This window comes from Bos javanicus, chromosome X (assembly GCF_032452875.1).
Source record: "Bos javanicus breed banteng chromosome X, ARS-OSU_banteng_1.0, whole genome shotgun sequence".
Taxonomy (NCBI): Eukaryota; Metazoa; Chordata; class Mammalia; order Artiodactyla; family Bovidae; genus Bos; species Bos javanicus.
Window position 1 is genome coordinate 81,989,107 of NC_083897.1, and position 12,947 is coordinate 82,002,053.

Here is a 12,947-nt window from a genome sequence, read left to right on the forward strand (position 1 = left end):
TCCGGGCTGTGCCTCAGCTCTATTAATAGCCCCCTAGCCCAGCCTGTTAGCCCCAAACCCTAGTGCCAGAAGCTATGAGTCAGCAGCTAAAAATAAAGAGAGCAACTGCATTGGAACCCCAAGGAGCAGCTCCCCTTGGCCCTCCACCCGCAAGTTTTTGTCAGTCTCAGTCTCCAGTTCAGGACCCTATAGAAGAGTCTAATCCTGCTGGGAAGAGAGGAAGCATGGGCAGTGTCAGGCACAGGGCTGAGTACTCAAGGCTAGAGGCTTGGGGCAAGGGCTATGGGGCATTCCTGCCGGGCCCGGAGTCTAGAATCTGAGGTTAGAGGACTGCAGCTGAGACTGGGAGCTGAGAAGTGGAGGCTGAGGGGTTTGGAGACTCTGCAGGTGGTAAGGGGAGGAAGAGGCTGCGGGGCTGGGCGTCTGGGAGGGGACAGAAAAGTAGGGATGGGGACGGGAGAGGGAGGTCCGAGCTGAGAGGTGAGAGCCCGGCGGTACCTGGGTGCCGGTACCTCGGCGCCCCAGAGCTGAGGCTGGCAGTCGGTCTGAGGGGCGGGATCCGGAACGGGGAAAACTACGGAATTGCAGCTTGAAAAGGTAGTGTGTGGAAGAGGAGGTCCCAGGCGGCGTGGACCCCCGAGAAGACGGACCAGGCAGCTGCCGCGGCGTGGGCTACTGGGGCTCCTCCGGCCTCCCAGTCGGTCGCACGCCGGTGCCCCCGCCCATCGCGCCAGCTGCAGGCCAGGTATGTTGACGTGGACGGCGGCCTGTGTCTGTATGTACCTCTGTGTGCATGGCGCGGGCGGGGCGGCGAGAAGGGAAAGCGCAGGGTCCGGGAGGAGAAGGGGGTGGGAACACAAATTCAAACTCACTTCGGTCGACCCATCCCGAGAACGGAAGTGGCCAGGGCCATCCTGGGAATTGTAGTTCTCTGGGCTGCCTGCCCTGCCACCAAGGATGGTCTTGTCCCTAGGTGCCAGTGCCACCCCTGGTCCCAGGGAGAGGAATAATTGAGAACCGAACCTCCTAACCTCGTCAGACCCTTAGTTCGATTTCCCTTGGTGTAGAGAAATGAACCGGGGCGTGGAGAAACGAACCGGGGCGAATGTGGGTGCGGTGGGGGACTAAAGAGGCAGCCAGAGCCCTCTCCTGTCCTTGTGTTTTCCTTAGCCCCTCCCCCACTTCTATCAGTCACATTATCGTAGGCCAGCTCCGCGCCGGTCATGTAAATTGTTTAGTCCAGGGACTCACAAGCAGCAAACACACCGGGGAACTCGCTCCTCGGGGGGAAGGTGGGTCGGGCAACCAGACCCTAAGCACAACCCGGAGAAGCAAGAACTTGTGGAAATCGGATCATGCCCTTGGGGTCCGGAGTCAAGAACACAGGTCCCCAACGGGCACGAGAAACAGGTGGCATCCAGCTAATACTTCACGGGTGACGACGGGCGCGGCCCTCCTTTTGGGGCAGGTGACCACAAGGTGGAGCTCCAGCGCAACACTGCACAGCGCGCTTGGGCCACCGGGAATGTCCCCTGTGGCGGTGGTGCTCCTGCTGACCATTTGCAGCCCTTCATTACCCCAGGTAGTCCACTTGCCACCGCCAACCCTCGATTCTCCTCATGATGACCCCTCAGTGTCATGTCACATACAACTCGAGATGCAAGGTGCATCCTCCACCCAGCGCCAGCACCGAAAAGGTTAGACTGTGCCAAAGGGGCATTAAATTCATTGAATAACAGATTAACCGACAAAAGTCAAGAACCAGTGTGTCTTGAAAAAAAGACTGTGCACAAGAAAAAGCCACTTGCAGGCACAGAATTACATGGCTAGATGGGATCTTTAGCCCCTAGTCTCTAGGCAGGAAATCAGATAAATTGCATATGTCAAGAGAGACAGTGAATGGAGCCAGGTCGATGTCTCCATCATCTTACAGTTCTCTGGGAAAGGCCGTTTTGTCATCTCCTTCAGTCACAGTTCTGAGCTGTCCCATACCTGATACCTTGTGCCTTGTACACAAGAATACCTGCGCGTAGATCTGAAACATTCTCTTGGGAATCTCTTTGTCTCTTCCTCTGTTAAGTTTCATTTGGGGACAAACTTCTTGTGACTCGGTCTTTCTGACCACCTCAGGTCAAAATCCCAAGGGGGACACCTCCTGCTGGCAAAGTTCACCCCACGCCAGCCCCAGCAACGTTCCACCTCAGCCACCCTCTCTTCCTTGCTGTTGGCCAATGCACACAGGCCTCTGATTTTGGCTGGTGGGGGGCTAAGACAGGGCATTCACTCCCTTATGAAATTGTTGATCCTGGTCAGCAGCACTGCTGTTTCTAGCCCTGGAGAGGTAAGAGGGAACACATAGGGAGTGAGTAAGGGGAAGGCTAGAGGAGGAGAAAAATGAGGTAAGGGGAAACAGCTCTTACCAGTTCTCTGTCTCTCCTTAGCACACCTCCTATGGGGAGAAAAGCTTCGCATTGTGAGTTCAGCCAGCGTCAAGCAGAACCTTTTGACCCTGAGTTCCCCCTAACTGACTTTCCCAGGTTCAAGCCAATTAGACGTATAAAGGAAGGGTTTAAGAATCTCCAAGGGTCCAAACCCCAAGCCCTAGGCAGCGTCAATGAGTCTGAATATGCCCCATCACCAGGACCCTAGGGAGAATGAAGACCCAGAAAGCTGAGGCGCAAAGGACTCACTGTTGTAGGAGGAAAGTCCACAAAAGCAGCAGGAGGGAGACACAATTGGTAATGATCCATATTATCAGGTAGGTTCGAGCGGGCTGTGAGAAAAGAAAAAGGTCCCTGTCAGTGGCCAGAGCCACCCATATACAGATCCAGGGGGTGTATAGGGGGAAATAAGTAAGGAAGAGGGGAACAGGGTTAAGGAGAAGCAGGGATAGGAAAAGAGGAGGAGGGGTGACAGTCCCTGAGCTCTTACAATAAGCCAGACAGGGTAGCGCATCTGCTGCAGCAGCTGGCAGTCGTTGGTGGTGACTGAATCCACCCCTGCACACCAGAGTAGGGAGAAGAGCCAGGGCTTGTTCACTACAAATAGGTTCACCGAGACATTATCATGGTGCAGTGCCCTGTGCAGGCGGGGAAGAAATAGGGAACATTCAGAACCTCGAGGCTCCAGGCACAGGAGGGAAACAGCCCCTCTCCGTGTTTGAATCCACAGTGTCCCTGCTCCAGAGCCATCACTTCTGCCTTTGGATAGCAGACCCCTACCTGCTCTGTCTCCCAGTGGATTTCACCCATGGGTCCTAGTTTTGCTGCCTGGGGTCACACAAATGTGTCTCTCCTCTTTGTCCCATGCCATCCCTTAAGAGGTCTGAGGGACAGTGTGACCACATTCCCCTGAGTCGTCTTTTCTCCAGGCCCAACCACCCCAGTTGCTTCAATCAGGGACCTGGGTTATCGTTCCTTTCACCATACAAACCTCTCTAATCTGATCTTACTCCCATTTACCAATGTTCCTTTTGAAGTATGGAGCCTGCATCTGAACGTGATAGCCTGGGTGGGCTGGGACTAGCTTGGAGGAGAGCAAAACTCCTCCTGCCTTCTGGGCGCTACGTCCATGTGAAGGCAGCCCAGGGTCAGGTTAGTTTTTGGCAATGTCAAGTGACTTTGACTCATTCATTGTGCACAGTGTACAATCAAAGTCCTGGTCTTTTGCACACACGTTCCTGCTGATGCCAGTGTCTCCCTCTCTTATTTTTGTGCAATTGAGCTTCCTCTGGACCCTGGGCATGGGTCTTTACATGCATCTCCATTGCATTTTATCTTGGTACTTTTGACCTGGCACCTTAGAATGCTTAGATCTTCTAGGGCCTCCATTTTCCCATCACCTTTTTCATTACCAATTCATGCCTTCTGGAAACACGATCAGCAGTCAATGTTGATCAGGACAAGACTAAGGGGAGTCTTAACCTGATATCCTGTCTCCTCCCATGGTGACAGCTTGGGGAAAGGTCCTTGAAATACTTAATATGATAACTGGGCCATCATTCAGTTCACATTTTTTCCCTATCTAACCACAAGGATATTATAAGAGAGCTTGGTGACTACAGGTTTTGAAGCCTATTATGTTTTCTGGTTGCATCCACTCACATATGGGACTCCCTTGCCTCTCTCCCCTGGATCCACCCTCTCTCTGGTGTAAAATGAAAGCTAAAATCCTGGTGGCCAACAAAGTCCTACCTGGTTTGCTACCCGTTGCTCATGAGGCTGCTGTTCCTGCTGTTCTGCAGCTCTTCCCATTGTCACCTCCTTGTGACTTGTCAGGTCTCAGCCCAGACACCACCTCTTTCACCACTCTTCCTACTGTGACCTTCTCCCCTCTTTCACAATCTCTACCCCATTCCTAAATTTTTGTCTTCATGTCACTTATCACTCTCCAACATGCATATGTTTTGTGCAGTGGTTTATTATCTGTCTCTCCCATGCCCCAAACCTGCAATAAATAGAGCCTGACACACAGTAGGTGTTCAATAAATATGTGTTGTATGAGCAAGTGAATGAATGGCCTTTGCCCTCCCAGCCTTGGCTCTTCTATACCATTAGGCCTCACGTGATCCCCTCGGCTCCTTTCCTCTGGCACTCACTTGATATCCAACAGTGGCAGGTCTTGATAGGGGAGGTTGAGAAACTGGGGACTCTCAGTGCCATGGCCTTCCAGATGTCCATATATCTGGCGCATTTGGGGGGCTCTTTCTTGGACATAAGCCCGATCTTCATCCGGTAGCCAAAGGACCTGTGGTTCAGGGTAGGTGGGCATGAAACTGGAGAAGGCCTGGGTCTGGAGGTGGCAGCAGGGGCAAAGATGTATGACCACAGATGGGGTACGTGAGCTGGGGCAGGGCCCTGGGGAGGGGGGATGCCTCAACATTATTGTCATGGTCTAGGGAAGGCAGGGGAGAGGGGCAAGAGGGGGCACTTGGGGTCCTGACAATATCACCATGGCTTGGGGCACTCCTGAACTCAGCACAGTCTCCAATGTCTGGTTGACAAAACTGTCATGATATGTGTGGTTTTCTGGGGGGCAGCGCAGGTCAAATATGACAGAAAGGTTGAGGCCTTCAGCTTCCTTCAGTATCTCTTCCAAGGATGGCACTGTTTGACTCTCAGCATCTTCTCGATCATGGCCTGACAGTTGCTTAGCCCCCCAGAAAGGTTGCCTCTATAAGAAGAAGAAAATTATTTCAAGACCAGAAGAAGCCTCCAGGCTGTGCCGCCATCCTCATTATCTTTACTCGTTTCCCCCACTTGGTGAACAGCTTTGGCCCTCTGTTGAGTCAGGGTTTTTCCTTTTTCCAAACTGTGGCCTTTTCTAGACCCTCTGACATCTTACTCTGACCCCAACCTCCTACCCTCCAGGTTTCCTAATTTCCTCACTCTCACTACACTTTCTCTTGGTCTCATGGAGACCTCTGGGATCTTGACCCCTTGGTTTCCTCCCAGTCCATCAGCCCCTTTCTAGCCACACCTACATCCCCTACCCATGGTCCATCCTCAGCTTAAACTACTTTTCAACAACCCCCTCAACTCCTTTCCTGCCCCATGTGCCCCACAAATCCTAAACTCTGACTGAATTCTACAATTGTCTACCTCCTCCACCCACTGGAATTGGGGGGCAGAGAATATCACGTGGGCTGTTGGCCCTGTGGTCCTGTTTTGTGTTCTCTGTGCCACTTAGCCATCCTTTTACTTGCTCTTGATTTGCTCCCTCTCCCATTCCTCCTGTTGGCTATTCCAAACCTCTGCCACTCTCTTTTCCTCCGCTTGAAATCAACAAATGACCTTGCCTCGTGATCACTGACATGGAAAAAGTGAGCTATCAACACATTAAATATTTACTATGTGCTAGGCCATTGGAGAAGGAAATGGCAACCCACTCCAGTGTTCTTGTCTGGAGAATCCCAGGGATGGGGGAGCCTGGTAGGCTGCCGTCTATGGGGTTGCACAGAGTTGGACACGACTGAAGCGACTTAGCAGCAGCAGCAGGCAGTATTAGAAGTGCTTTATGTGTATTAATTTATTTAGTCCTCCTGACAATCCTACGAGGTAAGTACTGTTGTTACTCCCATTTTATAGATGAGGAAAATGAAGAACAGAGACCCTAAAGAATGTTGCCCAGGCTCACACAGCCAGGAAGTGGTTAAGCCATGATTCAAACTCAGACATCCCTTACTCTTAGGCAATCAGATGTGTCTTCATCACTCAGAATACGTACCCAGCTGAAGGGTTGGATTACAGGAGATTTTTAAATTTTAGGTTGTTTCTCTGATGTTTTACTTTCTTTTTTTTTAACAAGGAACTTGTATTACTTTGGTAATCAAGAAAAGGGGAGTTAAACAAATTAAGTATCCTTTGAAATATTTTCCATCATCTGCAGGATTGAAGTCCATACTTCCTGGCCTGGCATTCAAAGCCCACCAGAGACCAAGACTCTGCTCCCCCAGGCCCCAGCCAGCCTCAGCTCCCATGACTCCCATGCATCTTTATCTCCCACTTCCACTGAGCCACTTTTTCATTGTCTTGTGTTTTTTTTTTTTTTTTCCACACCGCACAGCTTGGGGGATCTTAGTTCTCCAACCAGGAATTGAACCCAAGCCCAAGGTAGTGAAAGTGCTGAGTCCTAACCACTGAACTGCCAGAAAATTTCTACTGAGCCACTCTTCATTCCCTGAAAACACTTCTTCATATTTCTGGGCTTTACCCACATTCTTCCCTCTAACCAGAATTCTCGTTCCCTGCCTTGCCCGTCTTAAAAACTACCTTCACTTCATATGCTGCTCAGGCATCCTTTCCTGTGAACCCACTCTTGATCCTCTCCCACACTGCCCCTGCCCAACAGTGACCTCTCTCTCCTCTCTACCCAGTGCAGACCTTGTTCTCACTTGAGGTTTCCTATTCTGATAGCATTACTAGGAAGGAATGACCTGAGGGCAGAGACTGCATACCTATTGCCCAGTACAGGGCTCAGCAGATGGTTATCAATGAATGAACTCTGCCCAGAGTGCCCCTGTACGTGGCTGTCTCTTGCAGAAGGCTGTCCTCACCTGAAGGAACCAGGCCCCAGCATTGAGCCTCTTCAGTTCAGCCCAGGAGAAGTCACTGCTGTGGCTGTTGACTCGGTCTGGGAACACAGAGGCCACATCTGTGGTCCTGGTCAGGCGCTCATCATGCATGAGAAAGGGGATCCCATCAGAGCTGAAGGCACAAGGGGAGTCAGAGGACCAGGCTCCAGGGCTGGTCATCACTTCTGGAGCTCCCCTGCTGTGTCATTTGGGTGGAGGAAGGGGCCCCAGCTTCCCTCACCTGACCATCACGTCGGTCTCAAACACAATAGCTCCACATTCAGCTGTCTTCCGCAGGGACATCAGGGTGTTCTCGGGGGCCAGCTGGGAAAGGCGAGGGAGCAGGGAAGGGTGGGAGCCTGGGAACCCACAGGCCTGGCCGCAGCAGCCTGGAGAAGCAGACCTTCCCCACCCGGCCAGCATTCTGCCCCACACTCACCATGGGGGCCCCTCGGTGTCCTATCAACTTAGGCTTGTGTGGTAGGTCTTTGGGTTCCATGATACAGGCTGAGGAGATGAATAGGGGCGCCAGGTAGATGCCCAGGGTGGCTCCAAAATACAGGAGCAGTAGCAGGATCTTGGGACCTGTGGGGAGTGGGGAACAGGCCATGAAGAAAGGGCAGTGGTGGGCCCTCGGGGCAGAAAACAGCACAGGTATAGGAAATGGAGCAGCAGGAGGCAGAAGCACTGGTGGGCATTAAAGGGACTGGAGGGTGGGGGTGGAGTTGGCACCTCTTCGATGGATATGGTAGAAGGTATCAGCCACAGGCCAGGCCAGGAGGGTGATGCCAGCAGCTGCTCCAATGTGAAGGAATGGGGCTGTGGCCTGTGGACAAGAGCTGGTAAGGTCTTAGAACCTTAGAACCTCTCCTCTTCTTGTCCTAGGAGCTGACTTTTGAAGTTGAGGGCTTCCTGCAGTTTTGGGGCACCAGGGAGCACGCTGTGTCCTGGGGTTGGCCACAGGCGAAGGTTCCCCCCAAGCACTGGATATCAGCCACTCACCTGCAGTGACAGACGTAAGCTATGCCACTCTTCCTGCCATTGGACCTCCAGTCCCACAAGGCCAGCAGCCACAAGAAATATGATGAGGAGCAGCAGCACCTGGGGAACCAGGGGTGAGAGGCACGTTTGTGTCAACTTGGGCTGCCTAGGCTGCCCCTCACTCTATGGAAACAGGAGCATTCCCTTCTCCTGGCTCATCCACTGTCCTCCTTTCATTCAACATATATTTACTGGGTTTTGGGTCCTGGGCTTGTGCCCAGGAAGAGAAGAGCCGGCTAAGCACCGGGCCCAGTGTGCCCCTCTCCCACTTGCGCCCATCCCCACTCTACCTTGTGGACGGTGTGCAGACACAGAGGCTGGCCATAGAGCCACAGGAGCAGGGCCAGGAGCTGGGGGCAGAGGTGGTTGGAGTCATGATGTGCCAAGAGGGGTCACTGAGTGAGTTTCCTAGGCTGACCCCTCCCTCTACCCTCCCCTCAGTGGCCAGGATGCGAGCGACAGCGTAGAGCTGCGAGGAAGGGAGGGCTAAGATTAGGCCAGTTGTCCCTGCACCCACCAAGAGCAGGGATGCGTATGTGACCAGTAGAGAGATGACCAGCAGGAATGCCGGGGACCAGTCCATCCAGTGCCCCCAGCGCTGGAATAGGAATCTGTGGGAGGGGAGAGGGAGGTGTCCGAGTGGGGGAAGGGTGGTAATAGTGGCCCGAGGGGAGTTGGGCTGGGTGGATCCAGGACCAAGGCTAGAAGGGAGTGAAGGGAAGCCCTTCATGGGGTCAGGGGCTCCAAGGTCTGGGGAGACTTCATGGACGGGTTTTCAAGAGGCAAAGTAGGGGCTGAGCACCCAGGGGTCCCAGGGTGGGGAGTAGATGGACATGTCTGCTGAGGAAGGGGATCCATGACACACTCATTGAAGTTGTGCAGGTCATTGAGAAGGATGAGCACGACGTACAGCCAGCCCAGGGAGAGGAGGAAGGTGAGGAAGAGCAGGCCAAACCAGACGCATTCGCACTGCAGAGGGGCAAGAGAGAAGCTCACAGCAGCTCACATCCCCACTTCGGCTCAGAGTCCCCAGGGGATGGCAGCTCAAGGGGGCTTCCTGCAAGGCGTGGGGCTGCTGTGCTTTGCAGGCAGTTCTTTCCATATTTGAAGGGATTTTCCTCCTGGGGAGAGAAAATCCCTTCCCCATCCCTGCCTCTCCACTGTCTCTGAGCACTCCTGGATATCTTTCCCCCTCCAAGTGGTCCCCGCCTTGGACTTCCACCCCTACCCACCCCCCAATCCGTACTTCACCTTGTTAGTTTGCATCCTATCCCTGGGGCATTTCTTCCAGTGGCAGCTGTACAGGCAGTGGAAGCAGCGGGCCCAGACAGAGCAGCAGCCAGGGGATTCGGCCATGGTAAGGGCCTGGGGGGAGGGACGCTTGGCTCTCAGAGACCCTGGCAGAAGGCAGATCCCAGCCTCCCTCCCAGTGAGGAGCCCAGTGGGGGAGGAGCGGAGGCCTGGGCCACTGCTCAGCAACGGAGGTTACAGGGCAGGCTCCAAGTGCCAGATTGGAGGAGGAGATGAGCAAAGGGGACAGTTTCCGGGGTCTTCCTTTCAACAGCACACCTGGAAAGTCAGAGAAAAACTCAGGAGGTCTAGCCTCTAGGTGGATACACACCCACTCTGTCCAACTCCTCCCCTTTTAACAGCATCCCTATCTGGGGATGGAGTGCTTGCCTCGGGTGGGGACTCAGGAAAAACTGCCTGGGGTGGGGCATACAGGGTTTAGCAAGCTGAAGAAAATCTGGCCAAGCTTCAGGCAGCCCCATGGTGTGGCTTCCACCACAGGAACCAGGAAAAACCTGAAGCAGAGACACCAGTCCTGGCCTGGGACCCAGGGAGGCCTGGCTAGTGGCTAGTTGGTCAGTTGCTGTGGATACAGATTGGAGACATCACAAAGCCCTGAACTGAAAGATTCTATTTCTGCCTTCCGGAGGGCAGGGGGCACCAGCAGCATGGGGAAGTCTTGAGGAGTACGAGTTGCCTGGGTCACTCCTTACCTCCTGAAGGAACTTTTTTCCTGCCAGCACACACCTGGAAAATCGAAGCCCTTTTGCCCCAGTCCTGTCCCTTCCTGCCCAGTCATCCCACAACCCCAGCCAGGAACCAAGTCGCCGCCTTTCCCCTTTCAGGGGCCCCACCCTCTGAGGTCACTTTGGTGAAAGTACAACAGATACAGGGCAAAGGTGTGCATGGGGGTGTGTGGTTGTCTTGGGGCAGGGGATCTCTGGACCTTGTGCTTTGGGGTCAAGCTGAGACCAAACTGGCTTACTGATCTCCACACAAGGCTGGACATGTGATTGTGAGTCTACATGAGAAGGTGTGGGGTTTGTGTCAGCATTTGCATGTGCACTAGTGGCTGGTAGTGAAATGGGTTTCTAGGTGACTTGGAATATGTAACGGTGCCCCTCGATACACCCAAAATGTGTGTGGTCTGGGCTCCCCTGAGGCTGTGGAGTCAGGGGTGCACAGTGGCCGGGGCCCTGGAAGGAGTGAGGATATGGCTGCTCCTGAAGCAGCCCTTCTCACCCTCTACTTGCCTTTGGAAAGGAGAGTTGGGGAAGGGCTTGGAAGTTAGGGGATTGGAGCTGAGGGAGGGCCTGAGGGGAGGAAACCTCTCCCCTCCCTGACACCCCTCTAAGGAAAAAGCCCACCCAAAGGGAGGTCCCCTGCCTCTTCCCATGGTGGGACCACCAAGTGCTAGGAGCCTGCCTCGGGCTCCATCTGTACCGCAGGTCCTGCCCCTGCACCCCAATCACTGCCTTCCAGGGTCCCCTTTCCCTCCAGGAGCTGTAGGATGGGGCCAGGAGCTGAGCAGTCAGAAAACTCCAGTCAGGGATGCTGACCAGGGGTGCTGCTCAATCCCTGGGCGCACTGCCTGCCAGCAGGAGCCGGTCTCCTCCCCACCACTCCCGCCACTCCCGCCTGTGGCCCCAAGCCTTCCCAAGCCCTCACACCTTTTCTCAGCAGCAGCTCCGCTCTGTGCTCTGCACTGCTTCCCAGCTTCTCTCCGAGTTGTCTGCCTCCTCCCTCTTCCAGTCCTTGGCTCAGCCCCACCAGTCAAACAGGTGGCACTGTTGCCACCTACCGGAGGCTGTGTGGGTCCTCTCCCAAGGCCTGCAGCTGCTCTGTGGCCTGTGGTGTCTGTGCCCCGTTGGTGGGAAGATGGGAAGCAGGAAGGGGGAGGGTGAGCAGATCTGCTTCTTTACTCGCTGCTGCTGCTGCCGCTGCCGCCGGTCAGGGGGCTTGGGGTGAGGAATTCCTTTGTGCAGCTTTCCCCATCCCTCTGTCCCTCCTCCTGTTCTCCTCTCAGTCAGTGCTTGGGCTTTGTCCTGGCTCAGGGAAGCGAGGGCTGAGGGCACGGGTGGGTGGGAAGCTAGGGGGAGGTGACCACACAACTTTGAAACTTGGCAGTAAGGAGCAGGGGCCCAGTCAGTCCCCTGGAAAAGGGTGTGTATGTGTGTGAGGAAGTCTAGCATTCAGTCTCAAGCTCCCTGGGAGGAGAGCTTTAATTCATCAGCCTCCCCTTCCCTCTTGGGATCCACGTCTGCAAGGTGGTGCATCTAGAAGAGTTGCAAGCCACTTCCTGTTTCACCCTGTTTCTGGACCAGGGGTTTCTGGGGACCTAGTGGGGCCTGAGTGATACTAGCAGCCCTTCTCTTCCACCCATCAGCCCAGAAAGGATATGCTCATTTAAGATGTGCTGAGATTTGCATCATTCCAGCTGCCTTGACCCCAAGGCATCTACAGTCTCTTTCCAAGAATCACTCAAACAGTGTATAATGTTAGGGTCACCGGCTTTTGGAAGGTGAACACATACAAAGGATGCTGTCACCACACCATCAGCAGGAGAGGGATGGTGGGCAGGTTGTAGAGTCAGCTTAGCCCTAAAGCATGGGCCTCTGGGTGGGCTGGGGACTAGGGGCTGGCTTTGACTGACCTTCTCTCTCTACCTTTTAGTTTTTTTACTTTACCAAAAGTGTTGGTGGGAAAGAATGCCTTCTCTGGGAATAAGCTTACCCCTCCCCCCAAACTCACTAGATTTGAAAACAGTGAGATGACTGGCTCTCTTATGCCAAGAGCTGGCCCCCCTCCTTCTCTGCCTTTCCATTGTATCCAGAGGCTCCAGTTGGCAATGGCAAAGGCTCCCTTGCTCCCTCCGCATTAAAATGCAAAGAGAAGCAGGGCCGCTTGCTGGCAGGAGGCCAGCAAAGGCTGCAGGGTCACCTCGCTCTAGGCAGGTTGTCCTTCAGTTTCTTCTACTTGGACTCTGTTGGATTCTGGAGGAGTCTTGGCTTTCATGTGCCGAATTCTGGGAGCTTTTTTGGGGGGAGTGGGGGCTGGGATTCAGAATGCATGGATACAAAGGCCCTAGGACCAGGGCCTTAAGCAAAGATAGAGAGCCCTGATGCAGCAAGAGGAGTCAGTCACGCCCCTCCTCTTCCCTTTCAGAGGAGAAAGCAGGCAGCAAGTGGGGTGCTGTCCGGGGGCTGGGCAGCAGTAACATCCCACATCCCAATGCCAGGTCAGACCGCGGGGCATTAGTTAATGGCCAACACTGTCATTCTTGGGTCATGTAAGTTTTGGTGTCACATCTGGGTTCAAGTCATAGCTCTATTACTAACTCTGTGACCAGTGAAGTGACAGCTTCTTTGTATCTATCTCCTCATGTGCAAAATGAGATCTATTTACCTTGAACGTTTTTGTGAGGAGTGGATAAAATTGTGGCAAGCACGAGATGCTTAGTAAATTTGCTTAGTAAATTTAGTAAATGTGGTTCCTTCCCTCGAAATCTGAAAGTCAAGCAGGCTCTCCAGTGAAGCTCAGGTCA

The 12,947-nt window shown here is 53.8% G+C and overlaps 1 protein-coding gene and 1 long non-coding RNA gene across 3 annotated transcripts; one reads left to right on the forward strand and one right to left on the reverse strand.

The window, feature by feature from the left end:
- Positions 1-78: 78 nt before the first annotated feature.
- LOC133243213 (uncharacterized) lies at positions 79-9,470 on the forward strand. The gene is made up of 3 exons (XR_009735022.1): positions 79-745; positions 7,958-8,187; positions 9,405-9,470. It is a non-coding gene; the product is annotated as an uncharacterized LOC133243213 (long non-coding RNA).
- GDPD2 (glycerophosphodiester phosphodiesterase domain containing 2) lies at positions 1,699-9,469 on the reverse strand. 2 transcript variants are annotated; one of them, XM_061409821.1, is made up of 15 exons: positions 9,365-9,469; positions 9,024-9,082; positions 8,631-8,724; positions 8,404-8,463; positions 8,075-8,173; positions 7,805-7,898; positions 7,512-7,657; positions 7,314-7,396; positions 7,055-7,205; positions 4,951-5,172; positions 4,598-4,746; positions 2,932-3,079; positions 2,691-2,773; positions 2,421-2,449; positions 1,699-2,333 (listed from the first exon to the last, which is right to left on the reverse strand). In XM_061409821.1, the coding sequence occupies exons 1-15, from the start codon at positions 9,467-9,469 to the stop codon at positions 2,281-2,283; spliced, it is 1,575 nt and encodes a 524-aa protein (XP_061265805.1). In that variant the 3' UTR covers positions 1,699-2,280. The 2 variants fall into 2 exon arrangements, with proteins under 2 accessions (XP_061265805.1, XP_061265804.1); XM_061409820.1 differs by having other exon boundaries at positions 8,979-9,082.
- Positions 9,471-12,947: the final 3,477 nt, after the last annotated feature.

What these genes read in the sequence shown, in the direction of transcription:
- GDPD2 (XM_061409820.1), bottom strand. Translation starts at nt 9,469, where the DNA reads ATGGCCGAATCCCCTGGCTGCTGCTCTGTCTGGGCCCGCTGCTTCCAC. An exon ending in GCTTACGTCTGTCACTGCAG is followed by an intron (nt 7,899 to 8,074) that starts GTGAGTGGCTGA and finishes TCTTGTCCACAG; the next exon opens with GCCACAGCCCCATTCCTTCA. An exon ending in CTACCATATCCATCGAAGAG is followed by an intron (nt 7,658 to 7,804) that starts GTGCCAACTCCA and finishes CACTCCCCACAG; the next exon opens with GTCCCAAGATCCTGCTACTG.